The 15,128-nt window shown below is 41.4% G+C and overlaps 1 protein-coding gene across 1 annotated transcript in view; it reads left to right on the plus strand.

Moving 5' to 3' along the window:
• Window positions 1–5,712: 5,712 nt before the first annotated feature.
• The window catches only part of UTRN (utrophin), a 538,953-nt gene continuing 529,537 nt past the window's right edge, over window positions 5,713–15,128 (plus strand). The window contains exons 1-2 of the mRNA XM_081531053.1: window positions 5,713–6,225; window positions 11,099–11,263. Coding sequence (XP_081387179.1) covers window positions 11,185–11,263 — 79 coding nt within the window. The 5' untranslated portion in view covers window positions 5,713–6,225; window positions 11,099–11,184. The remainder of the gene's footprint in view (window positions 6,226–11,098; window positions 11,264–15,128) is intronic.

The following is a 15,128-nucleotide window of genomic DNA, read 5'->3' on the forward strand; positions in this document are numbered from 1 at the left end:
AAAGGAGACTCGGATTCAATACCTGGGTTGGAAAGATCCCCTGGAGGAGGGCATGGTAACCCACTCCAGGATTCTTTCCAGGAGAATCCCATGGACAGAGGAGCCTGGTGGGCTACAGTCCATGGGGTTGCAAAGAGTTGGACACGACTTAGCACACACTCACTGCACACAGGTAACTTGAATCAGCCTGTTGACTTTCAGCTACACTATCTTCTGCCCTCCTCCTTCAGGTTAACAATGAACTTATATAACTTAGTGGTGCTCTTCTCCCTTCCTGGTAATTTGGACATTTTCTGCCAAGATTGTTTTCTTTTACCTAAAGGTACTCCCTAGTAAGTTTTGCATCTTTCATTTGTTTATATCTTTTTTTAAAAAAACTTTTAATTTTATATTGGAGTATAGCAAATGAACAGAGTTGTGATAGTTTCAGATGCACATCAGAGCCACTCAGCCATACATATACATGTATCTGTTCTCCTCCCATCCAGTCTGTCACACATTGAGCAGAGTTCCCTGCGCTATACAATGGGTCCTTGTTAGTTACCCATTTTAAATATAGCAGTGTGTATGCATCAGTCCCAAACTCCCTAACCATCCCTTCCTCCCATTCTTACCCCGTGGTAACTGTAATTTTGTTCTCTAAGTCAGGGAGTCCTTTTCTGTTTCTTGAATCAGTTTATATCTATCATTTCTTTTTAGATTCTGCATATAAGCGATATCATACAATATTTCTCTTTCTTTGTCTGGCTCACTTCACTCAGTATGACAAACTCTAGGTCCATCCATGTTGCTGCAAATGGTTTTGTTTCATTCTTTTTAATGGCTGAGTAACAGTCCATTGAATATATATCCCACATCTTCTTTATCCATTCCTCTGTCGAGGGACAGGTAGGTTGCTTCCATGTCTCGGCTATTGTAAACAGAGCTGCAATGAGTATTGGTGTGCATATATCCTTTCGGACCATGTTTTTCTCTGGATATATGCCCAAGAGTAGGATTGCAGAGTCATATGGAAACTCTATTTTCAGTTTTTTAAGAAACCTCCATACTATTCTTCATAATGATTGCACCAGTTTACATTCCCAACAACAGTGTAGGAGGGTCCATTTGTTTCTTTATCCATGAAATTAAAGAGTTGAAGGAGAGACTCTGTGTAATCTCTGCCAGTGGCAACATTATAAAATTATACAAAGTAAATGAAATCAAGTAAAAGTAACAAGTGTTGTAACTCCATAAAGAAAGCTGAGCTGGAGGTATTGATGCTTTTGAACTGTGGTGTTGGAGAAGACTCTTGAGAGTCCCTAAGACTGCAAGATCAAACCAATCAATTCTAAAGGAAATCAGTCCTGAATATTCATTGGAAGGACTGATGCTGAAGCTTCTATACTTTGGCCACCTGATTCGAAGAACTGACTCATTTGAAAACACCCTGATGCTGGGAAAGATTGAAGGTGGGAGGAGAAGGGGACGGCAGAGGATGAGGTGGTTGGATGGCGTCACTGACTTAATGGACATGAATATGAGCAAGCTCTGGGAGTTGGTGAAGGACAGGGAAGGCTGGTGTGCTGCAGTCCATGGGGTCACAAAGATTTGGACATGACTGAGCGACTGAGCTGAACTGAACTGATAACTCCTGTTTTCTGGTTGTCAGTGGGCAGGCATACAGGGAAGGAGCTAGTGTGGGTTTACATCTTCCACTCTCTGCTTCCCTTCCTTCTGCTTCGGAGCCTCCTTTATTCTCTCCTTTTGAATCAGTTGCTCTTTCCTCCCCAACAGCTTAGTCCTTTTATTTTATTCTTAGTTTTCCTGGACCTGGCATTTCAGCATGCATATCCTCCAGGGTCCTCTCCTCCCTGCCCTCACACCATCAGACTTTTCCTTGCAGATCATCCAGGCAGGCTTTGAACCACAGAGCAGGTTGAATTGCCCAGACAGCTCCTGAGGTGTGAATGACCTCTGGTAATCTCAAGGGTGATCCACAACTGAATGAAACACTTGAATGTGAAGTGTTAAGGCTAACTGTGGGTATTTTGAAATTATGATCGATCCAGTATGGATTTTTTTCCTTGTAGGGCAATTTCTAGACCCATTCAATCATCCAGAATGGCCAATTTGAGGCCAGCCCCTTAGGGAACAATGGTTCAAAGTGTGATTCCCCAGCCATCGTGATCTAACCTCATGCGCTGCTTATTAAAACTGCAGCTTCCTGGGCCTCCCCAGACCAGTAAATCAGAATTTCTCACAGCTGGCAGGCAATCTGAATTTAAAATATGCTCCTTGGTGATTTTTAAGTTCACTAAATTGTGAGACACTATCCCCTTGTGCTAATTATCATCTAAAAATCATTATCCTCTAAAAATCCATTATAATTTTTCCTTCTGTATATCACAAATAATTTTATTTATATGCATCTTCAACTTGCACAAGTATTAGATATTAGACTGAAGAATTTAGCAGCAATATTCAGGCAAATATTCTAGTATTTATTATATATAAGCCACAGAGCTATACTCTCTTGACTTGAAAAAGATAATAAGAGGTGAATTCTCCAACCTATGTCCCTCTTTTAAATGCTTTCATGTAGGGGGACTGATTCATAGTCAACATTGGGAATAAAGTTGAAGGAGCACCTTGCTTAAAAAAAAATTATTTATTTTTAATGGAAGGATATTTGCTTTATAATACTGTATTGGTTTCTGCCATACATCAACATGAATCAGCCATAGGTACATACATGTCCCTTTCCTCTTGAACCTCACTCCTACCTCCCACCCCATCCCACCCCTCTAGGTTGCAACAGAGCCCTGGTTTGAGTTCCCTGAGTCATACAGCAAATTCCCACTGGCTATCTATTTTACATATGTTAGAGTATGTGTTTCATGCTACTTTCTCCATTCATCCCACCCTTTCCTTTCCTGCCACCCTCATGTCCATTAAGTCTGTTCCCTATGTCTGCATCTCCATTGCTGCCCAGCAAATAGGTTCATCAGTATCATCTTTCTAGATTCCATATATATAATGGAATATTACTCAACATCTTGCTTCTTAACACATTGTGTATTTCATGATATTTCTATTGTTCAGCGAGTATCTGCATTTATATAATTTTGCATAAAAAGTTTAGTTGGAAAGTTTTCTTTTTGGCTCTTATGTTAGTATAGTTTCCTGTATATCAACCATATCTATGTAGAATCATGTCTCTCTATATTATATATACCTACATATGCATATATCTTTATATAGAAATCTATCCACTATCCATGTCATCATATTTTCTCCTATGTCAAGAACTTTATCCCTGAGACATCAGTTCAATTTTCTTGAATTTTCATGTTCTCTGGTGACTAGGGGGCAATTCAGAGTTTGGATTAATGACAAACCCGGGCCACATTCCTATCCCTTTTTCCGAATGTTCTACATCCACTTTGGGGTTGAGGGAACAAAACCCGATTATAGGCTACTGTCCCTGCTGTGTGGACTGCAGCTGGAATAATGTTGATTGCAGGTGTACTAACTGCTATCTACGTCCTGGTGGTCTGTCTCCACTTTCCCCTCAACTCCATTCTCAAGGTCACACTGGCTGCCCTGTGGAGAGGTAGTCCTCTGAGGACAAAGTCTCCAACTAACTGTGGTTTCTCTACTTACTGAGCAAACAGGGAGCAGGACCAGAGTGGGACTACTTGGTTATTCCATCAGCAGCGAGTTCTTTGGCCTCTTTCGCTCATGTCCCGCAAAGAATATCAGTGTCTGGGTGAGAGGAGAAGGGCTAGAAACAGGCAGGGCACAGGTCCCAGGAAAGCCACCGGAAACCCCTGAAGCTGGATGTGGCTGGAGTTGGTGTCATACAGATGGTGCCTATTGGTCCATGTGTCCCCTTCCTTCGGGTTTTCTGGGAAACTTAACTAAACATCCCTCAGAGCTTGAAAACTCAAAAATTCTAGGTTCCCAAATGATGGCATTTCTCCAAAATTTTGAGTTTAATAAATTAATCTTTGTGTAGCACTTTGCAATTTACAAAGTGCTTTTCACTTACATAATGTTGAGTAATGAAATCCTCAAACATTCCCAAGTGGTTTTGTTTTAAAGGAAGAGATTTGAGTTTCCATTAATTCCACCAAGACACAGTGCATGACAAGTAGCTTTAAGAGTGTGTAGAATTATCAGTTAAAAGAAACCCCAGCCTCCTGTGATATAGCCCAACTCAGAAAGCATTTGATCTATCCTTTTCTTATGGCACTTATCGCTGATCTTGCATATTCTTATTTTTTTACTTGCCTTATCTCACTTAGTAGATTTGAAATTCTTTAAGGCAACATCTCTGTCAGATTTATCTGTGTATTTTTCACAGCACCAGTGAACCTGGCAGGCCCCAAATTGATGTTTGTAAAATGAATGAATGAATGAAAGCAGATGATTAATTATACTTATTTCTTATTAATATTCTGGATTTTATTTGGCTTATGTGAAGAAAATCCACATGAAGGAAGGAGTCTAAGCTAGAGATTTTATAAGGAATACTATCTTTCAGAATGCAATTCCCTCCATCCCACCCCTAGACCTTTTACTCTATAACTAATAAAAGACTAGTGAGTTCTTTCTGAAAAAACTGTTTAAGGCCCCTAGTGGTTTGTCTTTACTAACTGGTAAGTTGTTAACTCTCAAATATTAAACCAGCAACAAATCAGAGTTCCTTTTTTCATTGTTTGTATGAACTAGGAATTTAGGTTGCTGTTTTTTTTTCCCCTCCCAAGTGTATTGATCATGTAAGAGAAACACAGGAACACACTGGGAATGAAATATGTAAATAAAAAAATGCATACACAGCACAAAGGCATTTCTTACCAGATATTATTTTGACCAGCACCTCAGCCTTGAAACAGACTCTGTAACAGATATTTTAGTGTGTATGTATATCGGAAAAATGGAAAAATAAGATCAGCGCAAACACTATTTGCATATATGTATGAACGAATGTAAAACGAAATTGTCAAGTTTTTCTTAATATCAAAAAGGACACCAAGAAAATTATATAAAATAAATATACCCTTGGAACTAGGACCAAAAATTTGACAACGTCAACACACTGAGATGGGGCGAGTGGAGGGGCAAATGAGAATTCATTTCTCAAAGGAGGAAAACTGGAGACCGAGTTGGCCTGGAGTGGGTGTGACTCACATTTTTGGTTAATTTGAATAAACGGGACCGTAGCAGCACCAGGCATCCATGCTAGCTCCGGGCTCTCGGCACGCACCGTCCGCTTCGGGTGCACCGCCCCAGGCCAGCCGAGCGCTAGCCCGGCTGCTGCCTGCGGGGAGGGAGCGCGGGGAGGGCGCTGATTGACGGGGCGTGCGGTCAGGTGACCCCGGGCGCCACGTTCCCGGAGCCCAGCCTGCGGTGGCTGCCTGGGCTGGGCCGGGGCCGAACCCGGAGCCGAGAGGACCTGATTTCCCGGAACAAAGTTGCCGGCCCAGCGGCAGCCGGGGCGGGAGAGCCGAGGGGGAGCCGGACCTGCTCGGCGCCCCTCTACTGGGGAGGACGAACCCGTGTGCCCGGACGGGAGCCGGTTCCCAGGAGGGCGGCGGCGCGCACCCCGCAGTCCTGCGGCCTCCAGCGCTCCTTTCCCCGCTTCAACAAAGGGGCCGGCCGGCGGGCGGGTGAGGGGAGGAGGAGGAGCCGGGGGCACGAGCCGCCGGCGCACGAAGTTGTGGAGTCGCCTTTCCTCGGAGGAGGGGAGCGGGCGGCCGCAGCGGCCGCGGGCTTTCTCCCGCCGAGGGGCGAGGAGGAGCCTCTGGCTCCTGAAGCCGATTGGGGAATCTCGGGGAGCGGTGCCCCCCCTCCCCCGCCGCCACCCTCCTTCGGGGTCATTTCTGCAGACGGAAAACTCTCCAGTGTTTGGCAAACTTGGTGCCTGCGCGCCCATTCCAGGTTTGCACTGGGACTGTTTTGTTTTTGGCGGAACTACGGGGCAGGAAGATTGCACAAGTTAGGGGCGTTTACAATCGAGTGTCAAAAAAAATTTTTTTTTCTTTCGGATCTGGTCTGGTTTTCCATATTTCCTTAAAAAACAAAACAAAACAAACAAACAAAAAAAAAACCGCACCACAAAGTCCACATTTGCACACACCCCCGCGATTACTACGCCTGAAACACATCCGAGGAGACCCGGGCCGGCTTGGGACTCGGCGGCGGCGGGCGGGCGAGGCGGCCCGCGGGGCATAGGAGCAGGTAAGTCCATGCATTATTGAGCCTCGGGCCGGGTAATGTGACCACAGCCCCGGGGACACAAGACGTAGGCTGCGGGGAGGATGGAGTTTTCTGCGGCTCCTGTGCCTAGGATCAGAGTCCCGAGCTCCTTCTCAAGGCTGAGCCTAAGATGTAACCAACTTTTGTGTGCACTTCTTGGAACCTCAGTTCAGCTCCCCGCCCCGGGACAGGGAATGCCAGAAACGTGGGGGAGAGCTCGGGCTCGGAAATCCTCGGAATCCGTGTAGTATTTCCTGACGACCCGAACTCCTCCGACTCGTTCTGGGCAGCCTCTTGACTCCCTGAGTCTTCCTCCTGGCTGGGGTGAGAGGGTCGTGCCTCCGTGCGCTCTGGGCCAGTGATCTCCAAGAGGGGACGTGGCTTCCTAGGAGGGCCTGTCACACACACACACACCTCAGCCCCGGGAAGGCGGGGCCCCGGAGGTGTCCTCCAGGACCGGGTGGGGAGAGGTTCCCAGCCATCCGCCTGGCAGGAAACGTGCTCGACCTCCGGGCCGTTGCTGCTCCCGAGGGTGGAGCTTTGGAGAGGTGACAAGGAGCGCTCAGTCGGTGCGTAGTCCCGCGCGATTGCCTCTTCTGGGGTCCCGGATCCTTGGCATCTCTTGCGGCAATTGGTAAAGTAATTCATGTCCCTGTATGGCTCGGGGTCCGAGGCACTGGTTGCCCAAGGGCCCTATAGGAAACCGACACAGCACAAATTTTAGGCTGTGCAACTTTTAGAAGGCACGCTGTTAAAAGTGGATTTTTTTTTTTTTAAAGCCAAACTCAGATTTCGACAGGGACTGATTCCACGGTTGTTTCAAGGGGAGGAGAGAATGTGTCCGACTTGCAGGGGCCAGAGGACTCGCACTTTGTATTCCACTGAACTGGGGAGCCCGGGTCTAACCTGGGTCTAACTGCCTCCCCCCCGGATGCCCCGGGGAGAGTCTCCTCTTTGCTAGCCCCTAGGTGACCTGGGTCACCAGGGCCTCGCGGGTTGTAACCTCTTGTGTGTGTGTGTGGGGGGTGAACCGAGTTCTGGGAAGCCCGGATACCCTGGGTCCAGGCGGGAGCTTGCTGCTCCTAGAAACCCGGCAGTAGCCGCATCTATTCCTTTGTAACTTGCATGGGCCTCGGGAGTCGGATGGGCTCCTCAGGGCTGGTTGCTAGTGGACCCGGGGGACCCAGGAATCAGGCGACAGCTGCAGGAATGCGGAGCTCCTGGGTGCTTCGGCTTCCAGAGCACTGGGGGGCGAGGGCCATGCTTTACGCGGAATCATTCCTCGCCCCCCCGGACCAGTTTCTGAGACGGAGAAGACTGCGCTTTAACTCTCCATCAGGTGTTTACCTGAAATTCGTAAACAGCATTAACCACAACAGTATTAACTTCCCTTGGAGCGCTTCCGAGAATGAATGGCAATTCTTGGCACTGGGCGGTGTCTTTTACTAAGTTGCGTACAGAGCCTCAAACTCTGGCCCCCGGGCTTTCCTTTCCACTATCTCTAGCATTCTTAGGATGGTGGAAACGAATGAGTACTTTTTGCCCAAGGACCTACACCATATTTCCATCATAACTGTACATTGTTAAACATGTTTGCATTCTTACATCTTGTAATTTCCAAATTAAAAAAAAATTAAAACATGAGTTTTGCCTGTAAGGCCATCCCCCGTCCTTTTAACCCAGGTTTATTGTGGTGGCTTCTGGTTCCCTATGACCGTCAGAGAAGTATTGAAGAAAGAACTGGGTGTAGAGTTGAGGGTATTGGTTTCAGTGAGAAAGAGCTGGCTAAACTTTTCAGAACTTCATTTTGGGGAAACAGAACCTACAGCAGAGGTAACAATAAATTAAAATTATAAAGTAATATCTCATTCTTTTATTTGGTTTGTCACCTAGCTTGGTGTGGAAGATGGTGGTGTTTCCATAGTATATATGTGGAAGTGGAGGGTCGCACGGAGGCGCCTTGTGATGAAACTTTGATCCTGTCTTCCGGCAACCAATAATGACTTGCTGCCAAATGTTACTCAACTTGGAGACCCCTGCCAATTAGTGGCACAAAGTATCAGTCAGTGGCTGTGTCACTGTTAAAATGGTCATCTGCAGTTCTCCCAATTTGCCCAGTCTTTCCTCCTCCTCTTATCCCCCTTACTGCCTGCTGAATCTGAGTAGCCTGTAAAGGATTTTGATTATCAAGAGACAAATCTGAGATTATCTTAAGGAGCTGGCAAAGTAAAACTTTCTGATGAAGGAATATTAATGTGCAAATGAAACACAGTTCTGTGCAAGCAGTTTACTTTTCTCTTTTGTGGAATGGGAAAAGTCTTTTGAAGACCTTGGCTAAGACCACTTATGAAAGAGAGAATTAGAAATATATTTCAAAGGAAATAATTAGTTGCTTTCCAGTAAAGAGAATTTTTTGTTGGGAAAAGCTGATTTTCATAGTAAAATTTTATGTGCATTCTTCTGAACAAAATTTTTGGTACTCGAATGTAATAAAATATATTTAAGAATTCAGCAAATCTTTAGCAGGTATTTACCCCGCAAAAGGAGCCTAGTTACATAATAATCCATAACGTGCAATAGTAGTGGACAGTATAAAAAGTCAAAAATGTTTTTATACTCTCACAAAATCTCACAGATTCAGGCTGATGATCCAATCCATATATTTCTCCCTTTTGGAGAGGAAATTGTTCTAAAGCTTTAGCAGTTCATCAGTTTTCATCTGCCTCAAGCATTTTAACATTTAAAACCTTTTTCTAAGGTAACTTTGACCTCTTTATTATTAGAACATACCCTTTTCCTAACTACTAAGGAAAATAAATTTTATATTTTATGTATTTATATTGTTATGGAATATATTATAAAACAATATGGTGTGTCCTTGAATGTTGTATATTATAAACATAATATGTAAGAACTTCTAAATAGTGAATAGATATGTAAAATGAACTATATTACAAAATAGTAATGCCATATGGTGTATCCTTGAATTAAATAATTGAGTTGTCTAATCCCAGCTAATAATAAACTCTGGTTTTGATATCTATTATAATATGTGAAATAATGTCTGTTATTTGCAGATTAATATTTGGATGTCTTGACTGTTATTTTCCCAATTAAATGATTGATTTATTTAGCTTGCATTTGGGGTGCTCATAAGGGGATGTTAGGATATAGCCAAGTTGCTGAACTTAAACTTGAATTCTGATTCTATTTGGGTTGCTTGGGCATTGTGTTCCAGAAAGTTCTAGGGCAGTGTGTGTCTAATTGATGACATTTTAAAAGAAAATTGGTATTGCAGAGTAGAATCCTCAATTCTGTAAATTCTCAACATGCCTCAACTCATTAATTACTAAAAGATTAAAATTATTTTGAGTGATGTCTATTCTCAGGAGAGTTCACATGATGTGTTTTCCAAAATAAAATCTGTGTCAATGGATATAACATGTAACTGTCCAGATTTACATATAATCCAGACCATTCCTGAGATCGGACTTTTTCGTTGTCTCCACTTATATATCTCAAACTCCATCAATCCAAATCACACTCCTTATTTCTTCCTTCAGATGCTCATGCTGCAGTGTTCCCAGCTTATTGAATGACTCAATTGCACAAGCCAAAATGGGGCAGTCATTTGTGCCTCAGTATCCTGAAATGCTCATATCCAGCCAGTTCCCAAATCCTATTGGCCTTCATTTAATATCTAATAGCCCACATGTCCACCCACTTCTTTCTATCTACACTTATTTAGGCCACAATCATATGTTGCTTCCCAGCTTAAAATCATCTGCTGTTTTCCCACTGCTCTTTGGAGAAATAACAAAATCATTTACAGGCTGTCTTCACAGCCCTGTCCTGGTCCTGTCTGTCTACCTCACCTAGTTCAACAAATCCCTCTTCTCTTAGGCTTCAAAAGTACTGGCCTTTGCTCAGATTTTTGAATGCTCTTTGATGCTTCCTGTCACTTTACATGGGAGATTCTTACCTTTTTCTCCTCCCATCTCTCATCCTTGAAGGCTTGGCTCAAATGTCACATCTTCAAGAAAGCCTTCTTTAATTGCCCAGAGCAGATCAGATTCCTCTGCAGTATGATCATATTACTCTATGCTTCTCCTTTGTACTTTTGTAACATATTTGTAGTATAATGAAATACTCCATTATATAATTAATTGCTTGCTGTCTATGGACTTCAAACTAGTATAGGTTTTGTCTCTTTGATAGTCATATTTCCATTGCCCAGATCAGTGCATTATACATGAAAGTGAAAGTGTTAGTTGCTTAGTCATGTCCGACTCTTTGCAATCCCATGGACGGTAGCCAGCCAGGCTCCTCTGTCCATGGGATTCTCCAGGCAAGAACACTGGAGTGGATTGCCATAGGCTCCAAATAAATATTTGTTGAATGAAGGATTACTATATAAAACCATATATAATGTGCATGTGTGTGTGCTCAGTCGCTTCAGTAGTGTCCAACTCTTTGTGACTCAATGGATTATAGCCCACCAGGCTCCTCTGTCCATGGGATTTTTCAGGCAAGGATACTGGAGTGGATTGTCATGCCCTCCTCCAGGGAATCTTCCTGACCTACGGACTGAATCCTAGACTCATGTGTCTCCTGCAATGGCAGGTGGATTCTTTACCACTGAGCCACCAGGAAGCTCATATATAAAATATATACATATATTTTAATATTTATAGTCATATATATTATACAGCTATGATATATATTGTGGTTATATATTACATCTATATGCAATATGTTATACATAACATAAATGTCAGCATATATTAATATATTACAACATATTAACATAGTCTTGTATATTTTTTAAAATCCATGTTTTCCCTTTTCGCTTTAGGTATTGATGTTGATAATTATAGAAAATTGAAAGTCTTTAAAAGAGGACCTTGTCAAGCCTTTGGATTATATTGAAACGCAACTAAGATGGCCAAGTATGGAGAACATGAGGCCAGAGCTGACGATGGGCAGAATGAGTTCAGCGACATCATTAAGTCCAGATCTGGTAAGTAATGGAAGCTTCAGAAAATGGCTGATTTTTGTTCATAAGCTACTTAGAAGACATAGGATTTTGTTTGTTTTGTAGTGTTCTTATGAGACAAACTTCTTTTGAAGAAACAGAAATCTGACAAATGACTTTTACACTGTAAAAGGTGATACAATATCTCTGTGTGTGCTGTGCTTAGTCGCTCAGTTGTGTCCGACCCTTTGCAACCCCATGGACTCTACGTAGCCCGCCAGGCTCCTCTGTCCATGGGGATTCTCCAGGCAAGAGTACTGGAGTGGGTTGCCATGCCCTCCTTGATATCTCTGTGTGTTCTGTCTTAATTTCTCAATCCATCTTGGTCTCCTGGTATGTTGATTGGCACTGCTTGGTGAAACTGCTACCTGTTAGCTGATTGCTGTTCATTTATAAGAAGCCTCTTGAACATGAAAATGCAGCTTAAAAAATGATACTTTAGGTAGGAAATACTGTGGTTTCTGATGGGGTGGGTCATCCTCTTGAGATTTGCTTTCATACACCCTCTCCCCCATCCCGTTTCCAACCAGGGCTAGGCCAACAGGTGTTCTACCTCTGCTTCCCTTTTTGAAGCATCTTATAAACCTTCTCAAAGTACAGTTTCACCTAGGTTATCTAGTAAACTAGATTAAGACAGATGAATGGTTTTCATTGAAGATTCAAATTGATGACTTAAGGATACCACGCCCTCCCCCAATCTTGTTATATAACCAAGTACTTTACCACTCTGGCTGTATAACTGAATCAAGTGGGGAGGGTTGTTTGTTTGTTTTTTTTTTAATACAGATACATTGGCTCCACTCCAGACCTACTGAGTAAAAATTTCGGTATTTGTAAAAAGCATCAAATATGATTCTGAGATAGACTCCATGGGGAGATATTTTTAAGCAGCCAGGACCTGAGTTTTGAAGATTACACAGAACTCCACCCTGGGTGTGAACACTATACTTAAGTAGCTTTGAGAGTTACTTTGGGCTATAAACTTAATACCCAGTGTCACTTTAAAAACAAAAAAAGGAACCTCATGTCTGTTTTTGCTATGTGAACCATCTTTATATTATGTTAGAAGGTTGTTTTTTATTGTATGAATCTGCAGAAATATGCACTGAAAATAGGCTCTAAATTAATAGAGATGAGGGTTTCCCTGGTGGCTCAGATGGTAAAGAATCTGCCTGCAATGTGGGAGACCTGGCTTTGATCTCCAGGTCAGGAAGATCCCCTGGAGAAGGGAATGGCAACCCACTCCAGTGTCTTGCCTGGAGAATTCCATGAACAGAGAAGCCTGGTGAGCTACAGTCCATGGGTCACAAAGAGTTGGACATGACTGAGCTACTGACACACACACACATTTAAAGTATATTTCCCTTCATAGCCCTGGTGTTGGTTGATTGGTAAAGACTGGTTATTACAGTCTTGGCTCTACATGTGTAGCCACTATCGTGTAGTTTGAAGGATCTTGTGGGGGGTACAGCTTAACATCCTATTTTAAAGTATGCTCCAAGAAATTTTAGTACCCCCTAAAATTTGTCTTGATTTAAATGCTTTAGTTGTATAAAGTACTATGTTGATGTAAGGGATTACTAGTATCTTCTAAACAGTACAGAATGTATGTCCAGAGAAATATAGATGTAACAAGGAGGAAAATGACAGTGAGACAATTTAATGTATCCATGCTTGTCATGTTCTATAAATTGTGAGGAGTTATGTTCTTAAATAGTTTTCTGAGTCAACCTCCATTACGGTAAGACCTTTGATATTTATAACTGTGTACGTTGGCCATGTCCATAAAAAAGTAATTATATAAGTTTAAAAATACTCGTTATATATAATGAGTACACATAACTTTTAAACTACTCTTTAAATTAAAAATGGTCACTTCAAAAGACTGACTATTCTCATACACTATTAGGGACAGTTGAGCAGAACTTATTACGTTTTTAACGTATGCATTCCAGTTGGCCCAGTACCTCTATTTTTGGAGTTTTGTTCCTAGGGAAGACACAGAAATATACAAGCAAAAAGTTTATCATAGCATTTTTATTACAGAAAAAAATTAGAAATACTATAAAAATCCAATACTGAGGATTGATTAAACCATAATTTCCCAAAGCATTTGAAACAAGCATAAGTTCTAATGTATAAGTCGAAAAAGGATGTCATAGGCAAATAACTTTAGGAAACAATGGTTAACCTATGCTGTTCCTTTAGTGTAGGGCACTTGACTAAATCATGTAGAATCTCAGTGGAGCTAATTAAGGTGTATTCATAAAGTAAAGATTATACATTCATAAAAATGTTATGAATATGTATATATATGAACATAGAAACATGTTCTCGGTGTTGTATAAAAATTATGTGCAATATGAAGTCATTTATGTGAAAAAAAATTTTTTTCCAATAAAGTTCAATAGAATGTACACAAAAATGTTAATGGTGGTCATCCTGGCATTTGGGGATTATTATTTTTCTCTTTTTTACTCATATGAACTTTAAAAGCTTTTCAGTGAGCCTATATTACTTCTTAAAGTATTTCTAAAACATTCTTAAAAATCTCAAATTGCTTCAAGTGTTTTAATGCCAAGGTGATGACTGTTACTTTCTTTTTTATTTTTGATGGCTCCTACTTCAAAAAGCATTGAAAACTTAGCTGTTTCATAGCTGAGATCTGAATCACATTCTTTTGGCTGGATTATGTTGCAAAAGGCAGTAGATAAATTTGGATTTGAATGGGCCTGTTAATTTCAGTCGTGCTTTCTGAAAGTCAAAGGAATCATATACATATAAAGCATATTCTCCTATGGGAGAATTTTGATTCAAATCTATTTCTGTGTTTCTACCTTTTGAGGGTCTAGCTATGGCGGAGGGAATAGAGATTGGGGTAGGGAAGACCTGATGTTGAGATTATACTGATAAACTTTTGTCTTGGTTCATGAAGATTTATCTCGTTCCCCCTAAAATCCTTAAGTCTAAAAGCCAGGCTTCATAAAAGTATTGGTGCATTTTATGTTAAGATATTAGGATTGTTTATATTGCCCTCATTCAGTATTAATTTGCTTTATGCAATGTATGAAGTTTAATAATTTTTAAAGTAATTTCTACCAACTGAACAGAAATCTGAAGTATCAAGAGTAGGTGATGAAATATTTCATGAATATAAAAATCATATATTTCTTAATGATTGTAACACATTTGTCTTGGATTTGAGTGAATTTTAGAAAAGAACTTAAAAGCATATGACCTTTAATGATTCAGGGCTTGGGGGTTGGGTAAAAGTAAATCTTTCCTTAACTTAAAGACATGCAAGTCAAATTTGTCTGTCATTAATCAGTACGTCTTTAATAGCTGGAATTAGTGAGCTTTAGGAAGTTTTACAATTTATTAAGTATTTTTGAGAGTAGGTCAAGAGTAAGTTTTTTTTTTTTTTTTTAAGTGAAATATGTTATCGGTGGAATCTGTGGTGTGTCAACTTCTGCTTAGAACATTTTAAACATGAAATAATAAAATGGTTTGAGATATGTGTAAAATCAAAGAATAGCCTCACTGCTATTTTGTTCTAGCAATACTGACACTTTAATACCAGTAACATAGAATAAGTCAACCTTTTCTGTTCTTCTCAATGCTGTTCTGGTAAGTTTTAGCTCAAAGCCCCATAAGGAGGGTACACCTCAGGGCTAAAGACTGTGCCAACTAGCTCCTTGTGGGGATTTTGACTAGTAGGGATTAGAATCACAGATTCTCACATGAGAAGGGGCCATTTGTTGAATGAATTACTCAGTAAAACTCCACATTGTTGTATGATTCAAAGTGTTCTTTAACAACGTTTAGGCAGGAAGCCTGAGTGTAACATTTT

This window comes from Giraffa tippelskirchi, chromosome 9, assembly GCF_054371585.1.
Source record: "Giraffa tippelskirchi isolate mGirTip1 chromosome 9, T2T-mGirTip1v1.2.pri, whole genome shotgun sequence".
NCBI lineage: Eukaryota > Metazoa > Chordata > Mammalia > Artiodactyla > Giraffidae > Giraffa > Giraffa tippelskirchi.